The sequence below is a fragment of the Mustela erminea genome, chromosome 2 (assembly GCF_009829155.1).
Source record: "Mustela erminea isolate mMusErm1 chromosome 2, mMusErm1.Pri, whole genome shotgun sequence".
Classification (NCBI taxonomy): Eukaryota; Metazoa; Chordata; class Mammalia; order Carnivora; family Mustelidae; genus Mustela; species Mustela erminea.
The window spans coordinates 102,207,287-102,223,440 of NC_045615.1; the positions used below are offsets into that span (position 1 = coordinate 102,207,287).

Consider the following 16,154-nt stretch of genomic DNA (forward strand, 5'->3'; position numbering starts at 1 on the left):
AAACAGCCAGCCCCGTGCTACCTCTCCTGTATCAGGACTCAGAGTACGCAAGTCCCGTGGCATCTGGCACCAGAAGCGTGTGGCCTGAGGGGGAGGGACAGAGGAGCACCGAGCCAGAGGCTGGTCCACAGAACATCTCCTGGCTGCCAGATGTGTCGAATTTCGAGTGGAGAAATACTAGATTGAGGTATTATAGAGGTGAATGAGGCAATCCACTGATTTAGAAAACTTTGTTTTGGATTTGTGATTTTTTGTGTAATTCTATAGGCTTTAAAAAAATAAATCCTTCATTCTCCTCTCCTCCCTCATTCTGAATACTGATTCGCTCTTATCCCTTTGTAGTTTCATTTGATTTTTATTAAGCTCTTCTTCCCAAAATGTACACATTCCAGCACTCTCACCCCAGATCTGGTCTCCCTGTTTCTCTGTTCCTGTGGTGTTTCCAGTTGTCCCCACGGGGAAGGCTTGTGTCTGGGGCTGTGTGTGTGGCCAGGTAGGAATGGAGGAGCCAGACTTCACGGCCACAGGACCAGTAGCAGCCCTCCAACGTGGCTCCATCAAGATCCATGTACAGATCTCCCCAACAGCTCTATGTCTCAGCTGGTTCCAAATGTGGATGGGAAATAAAGCCACGTTTATTTTTCCTCTCTTAGGCTAAGAGCCTAAGGGGAGGGCCTGATCTTGTCTAGGGGCTGTAGGGAAGGTGCTTGATGTGAGTCTTGCCATTAAGATGTGAATGATGTTTACAGGCTTGTGAGGCAGAGATGAGGGACAGGGAGTAGGGCTGTTCCAGGCCGGCAGCACAAACATCCTGTGCAAAGGCCCTTTGGCACGTGGGGGAGGGCAGGTGTGAGGTCACAAGAAGAGACAGGCTGGGTGAGGGTGGGGCATCAGCGAGGCTGTGGCTGAGATCAGACCTTGCCAGGCCTTGTGGTCTTTGTTAAAGATTTTGCTTTTTCTCCTTTGAGCAAAGAATGCTGCTGACGTGTGCACCAGTCAGCTTTGGGTCTTGGGATATGTGGGCCAGTCAGAGGAGGCAGGGCAGAGCAGGAGGCAAAGGTTGGAGCGGTTAGGAGTCTCCTGTTGTCCTGTCTAGATCAGCCTTAGAGGTAGGGGCAGGACAGACACCAGGCTGGCCAGAGAGGTCCCTGAAGAGGCCCGGCCTTCCTCCTTGCTGAGTTCAGGTCAGACGGAAGGTGTGTGTGGAGGAAAGAATCCACTAACTTACCCACCATCCCCTTCCAGGTCACCTGAGTCCACCTCCCCACCAACCTCTCGCCCATACTACTCACTGGGATAGGAAGGGTTAAGGAGATCAGTGGCGATGGGTCCTCCGTCTCCTCTGCACTGCGTGTGCTGGGTTTGTGAACCCTGCCCCAGGCATGCCAGAGCCTGCGCCAGCCAGTCCCATGGCTTCTGGTGTCCACGTTTTATTCTGATGTGGGCAGCAGGTGCATTATGGGAGGCACCTCTGGGCCCCTGCTTGGAGGCTGGAAGGCTCCGTCTCTACTGTGATGAGAACAGGAACAGTCCAGTGTCCACCGAGTTCTGCGCCCCGAGCTGTGCCAAGTGCAACAGCTATACAGCAGGCCCGAAGAAGGGCCCAGCAGCACCGGAGTGCGACACCATCGCTTGGGCGGAGGATGCTACACACAGGAAACAAAACAATTTTCCCGCAAGATCTACAGAAGCTGAGCTGCCTTTGATGCTTCCAAGAGGACGGGGTTGCAGGGGCGTCTGCATTTACCAAATTCAAGTCACCAGATCACACATCCCCAACTCCAGAATGCCTCTGTGTGAAGGACCCACGTGACAAAAGTGGTCTCTAGGTCAACCACGTTCCCAAAATACTGCAAGAAGGAAACCACAGCTTGTTCACAGACTCGGCAGAATAATGAAATGCTTTATTCAGCCAGAAGAGGGAGCCTGTGGGCAGACCCGTTGGGACCCGATGCTCTGATGGGAAGCATCCTTAACAAGCCAGGTAAGCATGGCGGATGGCTTCCGTCCCAGAGTCACTCTTTCCTGACTGAGAGAGTCTAACTGAGATTTTAAGAAATAAAAAGTCAGGCCACAAATGGCCCAGGAGATTGCCAGGACAGGGGCTCCCAGGGCCCACTCTTTCCGGACTTCCCAGGTGGTGGCACACTTTGACTCAGATCAGGGGTGATGCCTCCCAGGGAACATCTGGCCATGTTCCTGGAGACATGTCTGGATCCCACGACTGGGCAGTGCTGGAATCTGGGGGGCCAGGGATGCCGCAAATTATCCCACTATGCACAGAACAGCCCCTACCCCCAAACGAAGAATTATCTCACCCAAAATGTCCAGAGTGCCAAGGTTGAGAATCCCTGATTTCAATGAAAAGAGTGATTTTCTTTCCGAGTGGGAAAGGCCTCTCCTGGCAGTTGTTTCAATAGGGCTGGTCTGGAAGCTCTGGGAGCAGCAGAGACCCCCGCGGAAATGGGGTCTCCTTCCTCCCCGGGAATGTCCAAGGGCTGAACGGGGCTGCCCCCAGAAGACCCGCACAGGCATCAGGATGTTTCTGTGGGGCCTCGGGTCCCCAGGGCTGGTGCTGTAGGTCCACAGGCCAGGGATTCTACAGTCTCTGTCAGGGTCCTGGGACCCTGAGACTTACCCCCAAAGTGACTGACATTAGCTACTAGCTGACCCAAACCCAGGAATGGGTCCAGATAAGAACACTGTAGCCAAGTGTGTGGGACATGGCACATAGGACACATCTCATGGAACAGACAGAATGAGGTGACAGAAATGGTGGAGAAAAGGCTTCTGGCCAGATGACCCCAGCACTCCCAGAGACCCCTGCACACCCAGCAGAAAACCTGGGAGCACCTGGGGAGCAGGGGCGCCCTGGGGCTGGAGTAAGGCTGCCTCACACTGGGTGGGCACGCTCGGAGGACAGCAGGACACCATGGGGGGGTGGTTCAGACAGCGAAGGAGGAAGAGGTCCCTGAGGAAGGAAGCCACATCTCGAAGCCAGAGAGAGAGAAAACGGCAGACAGGTGTCCCACATGGGTTTCTAATTCCACAGGCAGGAGGGTCCGCCCTGGTCAAGGAGGCCTTGTCAGCGCTGTCCATCAGTCTCTGTCCAGCCCCCTCGCAGCGATCCTGGGAAGCAGAGGGGGACCCCGTCCCCCCAGTGGCCCTCACTGCCTCACCCAGCTGGGGCTGGCAGTAGTGTCCAGGCCGGCTTCTCGGCTTCAGCCCTGACCGCCGCCAACTACAAGTTGCTTCTTTCCCTCAGCAGTCTCTTGGGGCTCTCGCCATCACCAGCTTCATTTTCTTGCTGGTTTAGCCTTTTGCTGCTGGAAACATGGACACAAAGCAGGGGTCAGAACTCTGATTCCAGATCTGTCTAGAGGCAAGCACTTCTCCAATGTGATCAGAGGGAAAGGCAGTGACAGGCGATCTAAACCACTTTCCCTTTGACTGGGGTTGTTGGGAGAAAAACAAAGCTCCCAGTTTGCCCCTGTTTGATGTGTGTGTGTGTGGGTCATCTGAGGACCACAGGGAAAGGGACCCCCCTGCTCTGATGACTAGGTGCCCAGGACACATTTATCCGACTGGAAATCCCAGGGCGTCTGTAACGGTGGGGACCTGGCGAAGGTTGGGTTGCGGCGGGGAACTGCCCGGTCATTTAGGCTGCATGCTGGTGGGACATGGAGCTAGGTCACGGGCAAACCAGCCACAAAGGACATGGACGGCAGCTGTGACAGGAGTATTAACACCTCTCACCATTGTCTGTCGTGTCTGGGAGCCTCTGGCCAACACCTCTGAGGAAGGTGCAGATTTCTCTGCCCGGACTTTGGGTGGTCAGTAATCACCCACGGGCAGCACGCCGGGGTCCCCGCTGTACCTGAGCGATCCCGAGGGGTGGCTCCCCGAGGCAGGGTCATCGTCAGTGGGCCCCCCTGGGTCCCCTTTCTCCCGGGGTAGCAGCTTCTTCTTTCTCGTCCTTACAGGCTTCTCTGCAGAAGACACAGAAACCAGACTTTGGCACCGTGACCCCCAGCATGGGACTCCAACTCAGGCCAAGTATACATTCTGTGCTTTCCACGATTGCACCCACTTAACTTGTGGGAAAACTGAGGCCCGGGGTGTGAGGCGCTTTCTCAAGGCCACACAGCCATTCAGTGGCAGAGCTGGGGTTCGAACCCAGGGCTGTCAGTTTCCCCGTGTTTCTATCACACGAGCAGTAAGACCCCGAGAGCACAACACAGGTCAGCAGACCCCTGTGTCCTTCAACAGCTCCCCATCCCTAACCCATTAGCAGGCTACACCACCTGTGAGGTCACTGAAGCTGCTGCTGGTAACCAGATAATTAGTGGGGTGTTAATTATTCCCAGGGGGCCCCAGTGCTGCCCTGAGCCTGCTCATTTACAGACGAGGGCACAGAAGCCACGCAGAGTATTAGTGGCGGACACGGGACTGGAATCCCATCCGCAGCCCTGAGAGGCTCCTGCCTGGGGCACTGCCTTCTAGGACTTACCTGACAGTCCACGCTTACTTGGCGACAGTCTGCTTTGGGGAAGGGGCACCCGGGCCAAGGCCGCCAGCTCAGAGATGAAGCTCTGCTCAGCTTCCTGAACACAAGGAGGGAGGGTCAGCCAGGGGTCCCTCTGCCCGGTCCCACCTCTCCACCACAGCGAGGCTGAAGGGACTGTGGCCCTGGGAGCCCACAGTACCCCCAGCAGCACCCCAGAGGGGTGCAGACCTAGGGGAGGGAGGGAGCCAGCGTTTTCTAGCTCCTGCTGGAGAACTGTCCATCCTCACTCACACCAGCAGGGGACCCCATTCTACAGATGAGAACGTTGAGGTGGGGACTTCATGAGGGCCACAGAGGTGGAGCAGCAGAGTCGAGATCTAACTCTCTTCTGCTCAGCTCGGGCTCTGAGTTCTTGGCTGCCAAGACTGTGGGTTAACACGAGCATGGCTGCCGTGACTTATTAACTGTGGGATGCTAGATGGTGACCAAGCTCTCAGTGTCCCCATCTGTAACCGGAATACACCAGCGACCCCATCCTTGGCTCTCAGAGGGTGACATCAGAGGGCGCGTGTACGGCCCTCGGTTCAGTGACAGACCCTCAGTTAGTAAGCGTTCCCCGCCTCTACTGTCCTCTCACCATGGCCGCACTGGGGTGAAGACTCCTGCCGGCCCCAGGGCTCACGGTCAAGTCCATGGCCAGAGACAACCTCACTGAGCCAGGGCCGAGGTGTCTTTGCTGCCCTGTGGTCACGAGAGTGGCGTTGTGCTGCTCCGTTCCTCGTGGCCCACCCCACCCACATTGGGCAAGCACTTTGCCAAAACTCCCACCTGCAGCTGGGCCTCGAGCTGGGCTTCCAGATGATCCACAGCCCTTGCCTTCTGCTTCCAAGCATCCAGGCGGACCCGGTGGTGCACGGTGAACTGGGCCAGAAACGTTTTCCGCTGCTCCTCCATTCTGGCGGAAGGAACGGAGGCCATCAGCACTACCCTTGCCGGCCGGTCAATCAGAGACCCAGCACAAGTTCTCCAGGTACCTGCTGAGTCATGGGAATGGGTGGCCAGCAGCGGCCCATGAGCCATGAGACAAGGATGGCCTCCGCTGATTTATGGTGCCTGCACAGGGGGCGACAGCGGCCACCGGGGGGCTGACTCATCACAAACGCAATTCACACTCTGGACCAGTTTCCAGAATCCCGCAGGCCTGTTTTTCACTGGGCCCTACCTGATCCTTGGGGATATCAGCAAGACAAAGAGTAGAATCATCAGGGTGGGAGCAGCTGGGGGGGGGGGGTGGCAGTCTCCGAGTCCCCCAGCTGCCAAGTGATTAAACAGCAAGTGGCCTCTTCATAGGAGAAATCATCGGAGCCCAGGGGTAGGGGGGCATGCTCCTGAGAGGACCAGAGGCCCACCAGCTACCCATCCATACTGAAAACGGAAACTAGAATGCTCATTGCCAAGCACTCGGCATTTGACAAATCCTGAATACGGGAGCCCCAGGCCTCGGAGGGAGGCAGGGCTCCAAGCTGAGGCCACAGGGAGGTCCCTGATCTGCAGACAGCCCCAGCTTGCTTTCAGGGGCGGAGACCCTCTCCCCCATCCCAAAACCCTCCCTTCCTGGCCTGACCCTCCTCCGACCCTCAGCAAACAGGCATGATTTCATCCCATCCACCGCGTTTGCATAACCATCCTCTGCATTTTTCTTTCCAATCTTTTGTGAATGCTTTTCCAACGTGCTGAATTTCTGGCCCTGAAGAGAGAAGCCCCCTCTGGGGTCCGCAGGTGGCTGTTTATGGTGTTCACCTGAAGGCACGTTTCACTTGGCTTTTGCTTCATGCTCTTCTCTTGGCCAGTAATATCTTTCCCTTCTTCTTTGTATTTGCTTGGCAAACTCCTACTCATCCTACAAGACCCCTTCATTAATCCATCCATCCCCCTCCTTCGATTATACATAAAAATATCTCTGGCCTGAGTTTGGAAGGTGCAGGTGCGAGGAAGGGACTCACAGTGCCTGACTGCGTGAGGGGCCCTGTGAGGTGGGGCTGGGGCGGGGGTGGAGGAAGAACACGTCACCGGAGGAGCGGAGGTCCCGGCTCTGCCGCTTGGCCACTCCCACATCCTCTGGGAGGCTGCATTCATTTCCTGGGTCTGCTCTAACGAAGGACCGCAAGCTGACACGGGGCACATAACAGAAATCTATTGTCTCACAGCTCTGGTGGCCCAAAGGCTTCGATCAAGGTGTCGGCAGACTGTGCTCCATCCACAGGGCTAGGGGAAAGCCCCTTTCCTGCCTCTCCCCTCTCCCGGTGGCTGCTGGCACTCCTGAGCGGGTGTCCACACCAGCCCGACCTCTGCCTCCATCCTCCCGTGGTCCCGTGTGTGATCGAACCTCCCTCGGCCCCACTTGCCGTTGGATTTAGGACCTGCGGAAATAATCCAGGACGATCTCTTCTCAAAAGCTTCAACTGGATGACGTCTGTAAAGATCTTTCTTCCGAATAGGTCACATGCACTGGCTCCAGGGATTAGGACATGGGCAAATCTTTAGGGGGACCCCATTCAGCCGCTAGGTGGCTTCTTGCTGTGAGCACCCTGTCCCTTGCCTGTTCTGTCAACAGGACTGGTCACTCTTGGCTGCCACCCACTGGGGGCTTGGCTAATGGGAGTGGCAGGCTGGGGGAGCACCACATGGGGGAGGGGTCCAGGTGGGGCTTCACCCTGTAAGGCCTGGGGAGTCAAGAAAGGGCCCAGGACAGCCCGAGACCTGGCTGTCTTGTATTTCTGTGATGCCCTCGTTGCAGTGTGGACGGCAGGACAAGATGGGAGCCCGGAGGCCACAGCTCTAAGCCAGGAGGGGAGTGACAAGGATCTGAGACAGGAGAGTGGCCGAGGGAGGAGCCATGCACTGGACAGTCCTGCCTGTGGATGGACAGCCGTGTAGTGCCTGGCCCCAGAGCATGATCCCCTTCAGGACTGCTGACCCTCCAGCATCCCTTCCACCGAGGGAGGTCTGCCTGTAGGGTCTGAGACACCTGGACAAGGTACATCAGCTCTTAAATCCCTTATCCTTAGACTTCTGAGTATGGAAATGGCGATTCAAAGACCTCCGTTTGGTACAGTTCTGATGGCAGAGGTGTTCCATTCTCAAGGGGCACTGGACACAGGGCAGAAGGCACCGTGGTGATGACTCTGCCAATGGAGAGGGACATGGGGTTGCTGGCCATGAGCCCCCCCACCCCCGCTGTTGGCGCTGCACGGGAATACATCAGTGTGGCTAAAGCTACTGCAAGCCTACTTCACGGATGGGGAAGCTGAGGATTGGGGTGGGAAGGCACCAAGATAGTGCGTGGCTCTCAGAAAGGGCCCTGCCACTGCAGGGTCACTGGTGTCCCTCAGAAGGGCCTTCCCACGACCACAGCACTCACCAGAGATGCAATAATGGAATCTGCCATTGGACAGAGAACTGCTTTGTGGGCTCATTCTTGTGTTGCCCTTCCTAGTCGATTATCTGTTGTGATGACACGGCTCTGTCCCCAGGAGTTCTGGCCAGCTTTCACTAGGAACTCTGAGTAACTGGGCAGAGCGGGAAGGACACTGACGGCCACATAGGAGGCCATCTAAGTCACAGTGAACCTTGGTCACGCACCCACATCCTTCCTGGGCTCTGCTTCCCTCTCCCATACGCCTGGTGGCTTTTGGATTGGGGGTGGCCGAGGCCCCTCCTCCTGGGTCACGGGGGTCAAAGTGAAGCCCTCAGACTATATCCACCATCATCCCTGGAGAGGAGGAGTGTATTAACAATTCAGATTTCTGGAGACCCTCTCAAAGCCCCCAAGTCTGAGTGTGGGGACCCGAGACCTGTCCGTCCAGCGGGAGAACCATCGGACACAATGCTGCCCGCACTGGATAGTTGAGGGTCCGTAGGTGGATGGATCTTCCAGGGTCCAGGCAAGATCGCACCTTGCAGCCTGATGGCAGGACACCTGCTGACCACAGCTGACGGCCCTTTGGAGGATTTGTGGAGAGCAGATGTAGGGCATAGTCTGACCCAGGGGGCCCTGTGGATCTTGGGTCCTAAACCAACTGTCAGGGGCTGGAACTGACCGTGCAGCACGGCGCAGAGCCCACACCTCCATCATGCAGGGCAGTGATCATTCTGCTGCTGCTTCCAGCTGCCGGGATGCCTCTGCTTGGACAAGGGACCCATACTCCTGCCCCGCCATCCTGCGGGGACCCTCCCCTCCCCCATCAGAGCACCTGTGCCAATTTATTGCTGTTTCCCTGTCCGTCTCTCCCCCCTGGCTATGAGCTCGGGAGTTACAGGTGCTGTTCCCGGGGGCTAGCTGTGAGCTCATCGAGGGAGGTGCTTACAGGGGAAGGTTGAGGCAGCACGCACAGCCCTTTGCTCCCTGGGAGGCTGTTGGGCATCCGAGGACAGTTTCCTCCCAGGTCAGTGGCTCCTTACACCAAGTCGCTGTGTCTATGTCTCAGCGCATTCTCTGTCCCTCGGGGGCCGGCCAGACGGGCTCGTGACATCACACCTCCAGGGCGGGCCCTCATCCCATGGGAGTAGGGTAGAGATGGACAAACCCTTATTTTCCACATCCCTTGCTGGCAAAATTGGAAGTTGAATTTTACACAATCTCTCAGGAGGTCTAGAGTGGACTTGAGCCTTGGGTGGAAACACCTCATTGTCCTGGGGCCGATCTGCTTTGTTTTCTATTGTGGTCAGCCACACAGTGTCCCCCACAAGTGTCCCTAATCCCCGGAACCCGTGAAGACGTTACTTTTCATGCCAGTCAGCTCCTTGCAGGCTTGATCGGGGTCAGCAACTTTTAAGATCTGGAGATTATCCTGGGTTATCTGGGTGGGTCTCAATCATGGGGATGATACCAGCAGAGAAGTTTCTCCAACCGGAGTCAAGAAAGACGTGGCTGAAGAGGGAGGCAGAGCACAGGAGAGGTCGCTAGGAGGTCGAGGTGGCCCCCAGCCAGCAGCTGCAAGGCAATGGGACCTCAGCTCTGCCAGGAACCTGGTGGTGCCAACAGCCCAAGGAAGCCTGGAAAGGGTCTTCCCAGAGCCTGGACAAGAGCTCAGCCCAGCCGGCTGACACCTTGGTCTCCCTCACTGGACTTTCAGGAGTCACCTCCAGAGTAAACAGCCTGCCCCCCATCCTCGTGTCAGAGTTGGCACTGGGGGAACACGCTGCACCCGGTCTCCTTCTTTCCCTTGTGCCAGGCCCCTCCAAGGGGCCACGAGTCTAGCCGGAAGCCAGATAGAGGCGCACAGGCCTCCCGAACCAGATAGGTACAGGTCCCATCAGACGCCAAAAGGGGGAGCTCACCTCTGATGGACCGCCTTGCAGGCTTTGCCAGCTCCACCCGCCACTGGGGTCCCTGAGGAAGGCTCCCCGAGTCCTTGCTTTGTCCGCAGCTTGTAATTCTCCGTTCTCTCACCTAGACCATTCAACACACGAGATTGGGGGCATGTCTGGACACATCTGTGCCAGGTCTGGGGCAGGTCTGGGGCACAAAGATCAGCGGCACACCTGCTCTTGGAGCATATGTGTTTACCCAGCACCCATGCTCGCCCTGGGAAAGCCTCCGGATGCACGAGAAAGCACGGCTTCCCTCACAGACCCTGCGCCCCTGGAGAAGAGGGAGGAGCTTTCTAGAACGTACAGAGAGGTTTAACCTGGATGGTCTGTAACCTGGGTGATCTCTAGGGACATAACCTTCTGTGGCTGTTCAACAACGAAGTATGAATGAAGCCAGAATTGCTCATGGGGACAGTTAAGTTTATCATTTCATTGCATTGACGGAGAAATCCTCACATTAGAGCCGGGGTGTCAGGGAAGCAGGAGGTCAGAGCTCAGAGGATGCAGGGAGAGTGAGCCCAACCCTAGCCCCACAGATGGGGACACCAACGCTTGGAGGGTTAGTGAATGCCCCTGAATGCTCAGTGTGGCAGCCTCGTCTGTCTCCTGCTGGCCCAGCCCAGCCCTTACTCTGGAGAACCATGAAGTATCCAGAGCCATCGGGCATGTCCCACCCATGGCCTGCGGGGCTTCCCTGAGGAGGGCGCCATACCTTGCAGGGTCTCCAGATGCTGGAGTCTCCTCTCCTCATGGTCCTCCATGACCCTCCTGATCTGCTGGTAATAGGCTTGCACGAGCCGGTCGACCCCAGTGCTGGTCACGTAAACGCTCTCCACGGCCGCCTCTGTCAGTGTCCTCTGTGGCAGGAGGCAAAAGACTCAGCAAGGAAGTTGCACGCAGGGTCCCCTGCCTCCCCTTGTCCTGGTACTTGGCTTCCACAACTCCCAGCCTTGACTGGTCAGGGAGCAAGCAGTGTGTGCTTGGTTTACACCTTTCTTGGTGACCTTATTTCCTTAGGCAGGGGTGGTCTGGGGCTGGCCATATGACCCAGTTCCAGCCAATGAGACACAGTGTTAGGGAAAGACTGATGGGGGACCTTCCCTTTACAAACGTGAAGGCAAAGCTTAGTGTGTGGGGAAGATTTTGCTGTTTTCTTCTTTCTGCCTGGAATGCAGATCTGATGTCTGGAGGGGACGTGGCCATTTCGAGACTATGAGACAGCAAACTAAAATCAAGAATGGTGGAGTGGAAAGAAAGAGTTGGTGCTTTGTCACATCACAGAGCCTCTGTGCTAGCTTGAAGCCACCTACTTCCACATTTCTTGTTATGTGGGGTGAATAACTTCTATTTATTTGCCATTTTAGCATGTCTTTCTGTTACAGGCAGCAGTACGCATTCTCAGGTGATAAACCTTCAGGCCCAAAGTGGAGAGGAAATGTCCCCTCCTCATGGACGTGTTGGCTGTGCACTGGCAAAGCCACCAGCCATTACTTCATAAGATGATGGGAGAGAGTCAGACTCAAGGGTTCCCATTTCTACAAACCATTTATCGAATGGTTCTAGGCTTTGGGCAAGAAAAGAAATGCCCATTTATTACCAAGTAGTTACTGCTTTGGGGTTGATTACGTTATGTCTCTAGAGCTATTCTGTTCACTTATTCTCCAAGCATTATCTGAGAAACGTATCCTGCTTTTGCAGGCGTGTGTGGAGGCTGTGGAGGTGAAGAGGGTGGGGGAGCAGGTCTGAGCATCTACAGCTCCCACAGCCACGCTCATCCCTCAACGTGCCCTGTCTCTCTCCTTCTGTGCTGACTTCGGCATTCTCACAGAGGGGCTCCAACTCCACTCCTCCAAGGACCTTGGACCTGGCCTTGCACTTCCGGTCAGGAGCTGCCACTGATGGCTGTGGCCTGCTTTCACTTCCATTTAGAACACGGAGCCGGAACCGGAACGGGGAGACAGGAAGTCCCTCTTCTCCACTCCCTCCCAAGTCGTTGGACCCACCAGCACCATCAGGCTTTCTGTCCTCCTGCCTCCCTGCCATAGGATTGGGGGCACTGTCTGCTCCCCTCTGTGTCCTGCCCATCTGGTAGGAGGTGGTAAATCCCACAGAGGGGAGATGCTGTCCACCTGGATCACTAGCCCAGCGTCTGCCATAGGGCTCGGGGACAAAAAGTCCTGTGGCTGGAACTTGAATAAAGGAGCATTCTTCCAGAAATGGAGCACCTGTTCTTTCTTGTAGGTTTGTGGGAGAGAGCACCATACCCTAGCCTGACTAAGACCCCCTCTGGGAAGGGATGCCATGCTTATATTTATTCCATTTTCATGCTGTGAGCACTTATCAGGTAAGAGGTGTAGAATATTAGGGCAAGGAAGTGACCCTACCAACGTCACAATCCAGGCACAGCCCAGATGTCTGGATTGCGTGTAACAGACCTGAGATATTTGGAAGGAGAGGGGGCATCCCAGCAATGTGGGTCCAACTCTTTGCAATGTGTATTGGTAAAGTGACTATTTGAAGGAACGAGCTCATGAATGAAGCCCACAAGCATCTGGGCACATCACAATGACAGCTAGCTGTTACAGGTTTCAAATCTGTGGCACCTGCTGTGCGAGCCAGCCACAGACACTCTTACTGTGGACATCAGCCACAAGTGGAGGTGTCTCATCTTTCCTTATGGTTCAAGGTGAGAGGCAGCAGAGGGGAAACAGAGCATGTGCTGGCCATGCAGGCGAGACTGGGTTCCAGCCCCAAGTCAGCCACTTTTTAAATCTGGAAGGTTTTAAACATGTCTTGCCCATAATTAGCCTGTTTTCCCATCTGAAAGGGAAAGGAAACTAAACTTTCTGTGCCACGTTTCAGTGCAAGCCTGGTGAGACAGGGTCCATACAGGTGGACTCAGAAGTACAGTGCTCCCTACTTCTGACCATTGTTATTTTTATTCCTATGGCTTATCATCGTTGCCTGTACAAGGAGGAAGCCACGCCCTGCCACCCGCGCCCCATCCCAATCCCTCTTGCTACTTGGGTTCCCCTCACACCTGGAAGTCGTCCCTGTCCTTGGCCCGACTCTTGGTGGCTGCGTTGCGAGCATGCCCCAGCAGTGCCTGCCCGATGGCTCGCTCTGTATGCTGCTGCAGGAGCCGCCCGACTTCCTGGGCCTCAGCCAGGAGCTGCTGCTGGAGCTGCAGCCGGATCTGCTGACCCTCCTCCTCCAGCCTGCTGGCCTCCTCCACGACCCGCGCCTCCTGGAGGGAATGGGAGAGGGAGAGCCTCTGCTGCTGCACCGTGGGGAAGCTCTGGCCGGGGCCTGGATCGGGAAGTGTCAGCCCAGCACGCCAGCAGGGTTGAGGAAGGGATTGAGAAAGGCAGAAAGTGGGGACCTCTGGGCTTGCAAAGTCAACAACGGATGAGCCTGGGTGTCTGCTGAAGAAAGCATTTATTGAGCACCAACTGTGTGCCCAGTGCCATCTGGGGCCTCTCACACCTACAAGAACTTCCTCATTCTTCCAAAACATCATGAGGCCTGAACACTGGGAGTGATGAGGATATAGAGGTCCAGAGACATTAAATAACTTTGTAGAAGTCACACAGCAGAGCTAGGTTTCGAAGCCAGAGCTGAGTCTGAGTATAATCTGGCATGTCACAGAAGCCAGGGCAGGGAATCTGAGCTGGAGGAGGAGGTGAAGGGGGTCAGGGGCAGGAGGGCCAGTCCTGCCTGCTTCCCATGGAGCTCTCCCGGGTAAAAGGAAAGTGACCATGAGCTTCTCCCTCACTAATGTGTCAAAACACCAGCTGTTCCAATAGCTCAGTGGCTCCACGGGAGCAGTCGGCCTGCTTGGGTTTAAATCCCAGCCCCACATATTATAAATCCTTTATTTCGACTTGTTCAAACCTTAAAACAGATCATAGGACCCCTTCCTCCCAGCACCCTGATAATGATGGTATGGGTCTGTTTTCTGATTTCATATTCGTGTTTAGCATAATTCTCAATATAGCAGACACTAAAGCCCTCTCGCACACCTGTTACTCCCCGCATCCCCCCTCCGGAGGCTGCCATTTTCTCACCCTGCACCAACAGGGGCGCCAAGATTTGGGCTTTGGCAATCATGGCTGAGACTGGAACCTGATGGAGTGGCATTGCCTGGCTGGGCCGGTAGGGGGCGGATATGCCGATCTTACCAAGGCTCTGAGTAGCTGCCACTGATGTTCATCCAGACACTGGGAGGAGCCCTGCTCCAGGGCATGCTGCTCACGCAACTCCTGGAGAAGGCTCTTTTTCCCGGAAAGTCTCATGTGGGTCAGCGTGGTGATGGCGCTGCCCCGGAGAGCCAGCCTCCGGAGGGCGGAGCGCAGCAGAAGGTCATGTCCCTGCAGGATGCACCATGTGGACCTTTGAGGAAAGTGGGCACGGGGCTGGGAGTCAATGCTCTTGGTTTCACCGAACGTGATGGTTACCTTTATTTGTCAGCCAGAATGTTCACAGGATGCCCGAATATTATTCTGGGTGCTTCTGGATGAGATTAATGTTTGAGTCAGTAGGTGGGGTAAACCAGACTGCACTTCCTAATGTAGGTGAGCCCCATCCAGTCAGTGGAAGTCCTGAAGATAAGAAAAGGCTGAACCTCCCATGGGTTGCATTGGTCTGGAATATGGGGTTCTTCCCCCCGCCTTTGGACTCAAACCAAGATACCAGCTCTTCCTGGGTGTCAAGCCTTCAGGCTTGGGACTGGAAATACACCACTGTCTCTCTGGGGTCTCCAGCTTGCCTGTGTATACATCCCCTGTTCGTTCTGTGTCTCTGGACAACCCTAATACATTAAGCTACCAAGAAACAACACCTCAAGTAGCCCAGCTCCTCAGGGAGCCTTTCCAGAAGGCAGTAGGTTGGAATTGTCCCATCTCATGCTGCCTGTTGTCTTAGACACGGCTGTTCACCTGTATTCAGCCATCTGTTCTTTTATTCATCTTTTCAACTTTATTTTATCCTGCCCCAAGTTTCTGATGCATATATGCAGCTGTCTTCAGTAGATATCCACTTGAATTTCTTACATAACTTGAAAAATCAATGCATCCAGAACCGAAACTGTAGGCTGTTTTTGAGTTCCCATCCCAATGACTCAAGTGAAGAACCTGGTCTACCAGAGAAGTTCACATTTGGTATTTTCTGACAGCCTAAAAAGCTGAGGAGTGTGTTGGCAGTCAACATACTAAGGAGGAGAGACCTGGCAAACACTCCAGGCTTTCAGCTGGGGCTCTTGTCCTAAGAATAAGGAATCATCCTTTATGGAAGCTTAATTTTGAATCAGCTACATTCACAAATAGGGTCACAGATCTGCCATTAAGTGAAATCTCTGCTAGAATTAAGATAAATCCTTTCTGGAGGAAGATCTCATTATTCAAAACCTTAAATGATCTCTACAATTTTCAAATACAGGGTCCAGCATTCAATAAAAATAATCAGACTTGTAAACAGATAAGAAATGGTCAAAAATAGAAAGAAAAAATAGACAATAGAAAGACACCTGAAAGATATCAGATATTGAGATAATCAGACAAAACCTTTACAATAGTTATGATGAATACATTTAATAAATTAAATGATAAGATGAAGAATTTCAGGAGACAACAGAAAACTATGAAGAAAACTATGCTTAAGAGAGTGTGAACTAGAATACAGCTCAAAATAAGTACAAATAAATCTTAGTAAAAATAAATATTAGTACAAATAAAAGACACAAGTTTCAGGCTGGACAAATGGAAGTTCTAGAACTGAAAATTCAGTACCAACATTAAGAACCGTAGATGGATTTAACAGCAGATGGGACATTGCTTAAGAGAGTGTGAACTAGAAGACAGCTCAAAATAAGTATCCAGCCTGAATCACACAGAACAAAAGAATGAAAAATATGGGATAGCATATAAGATGTATGTGGGATATGGTGAAAAAGTCTAATAAAATGTATAATTGGAGCTCTAGAAATGTAGGGAAAGACTGGGCAAAAGGAATATTAAGGAGATAATGGCTGAGGATTTTAAAAAACTGATGAAATACAGCAAACCAAAGAAGATTCAAGAGGCACTGCAAGTTTATTATGCAAACAAACAAGAATTACCCATGGAAGCCATATGCATGTTTAGGCATATATAATAAACTGATGAAAACCAAAGAACAAAAGAAAATCTTTTTTTTTTTTTTAGATTTTATTTATTTAATTCCGGACTTCAAGCTCTATTACAAAGCTGTCATCATCAACACAGCATGGTACTGGCAC

At 53.9% G+C, this 16,154-nt stretch overlaps 1 protein-coding gene across 7 annotated transcripts in view; it reads right to left on the bottom strand.

Moving 5' to 3' along the window:
* Positions 1-1,883: 1,883 nt before the first annotated feature.
* The window catches only part of EVC (EvC ciliary complex subunit 1), a 63,747-nt gene continuing 49,476 nt past the window's right edge, over positions 1,884-16,154 (bottom strand). For 2 of the 7 annotated variants that reach the window (XM_032333802.1, XM_032333801.1), the window contains 8 exons: positions 14,062-14,272; positions 12,921-13,127; positions 10,593-10,737; positions 9,848-9,959; positions 5,336-5,462; positions 4,511-4,604; positions 3,878-3,989; positions 1,884-3,326 (listed from right to left, as the gene is read on the bottom strand). In XM_032333802.1, coding sequence (XP_032189693.1) covers positions 3,242-3,326; positions 3,878-3,989; positions 4,511-4,604; positions 5,336-5,462; positions 9,848-9,959; positions 10,593-10,737; positions 12,921-13,127; positions 14,062-14,272 — 1,093 coding nt within the window. In that variant the 3' untranslated portion in view covers positions 1,884-3,241. The other 5 variants (XR_004283353.1, XR_004283354.1, XM_032333803.1 and 2 more) reach the window with 5 other exon arrangements.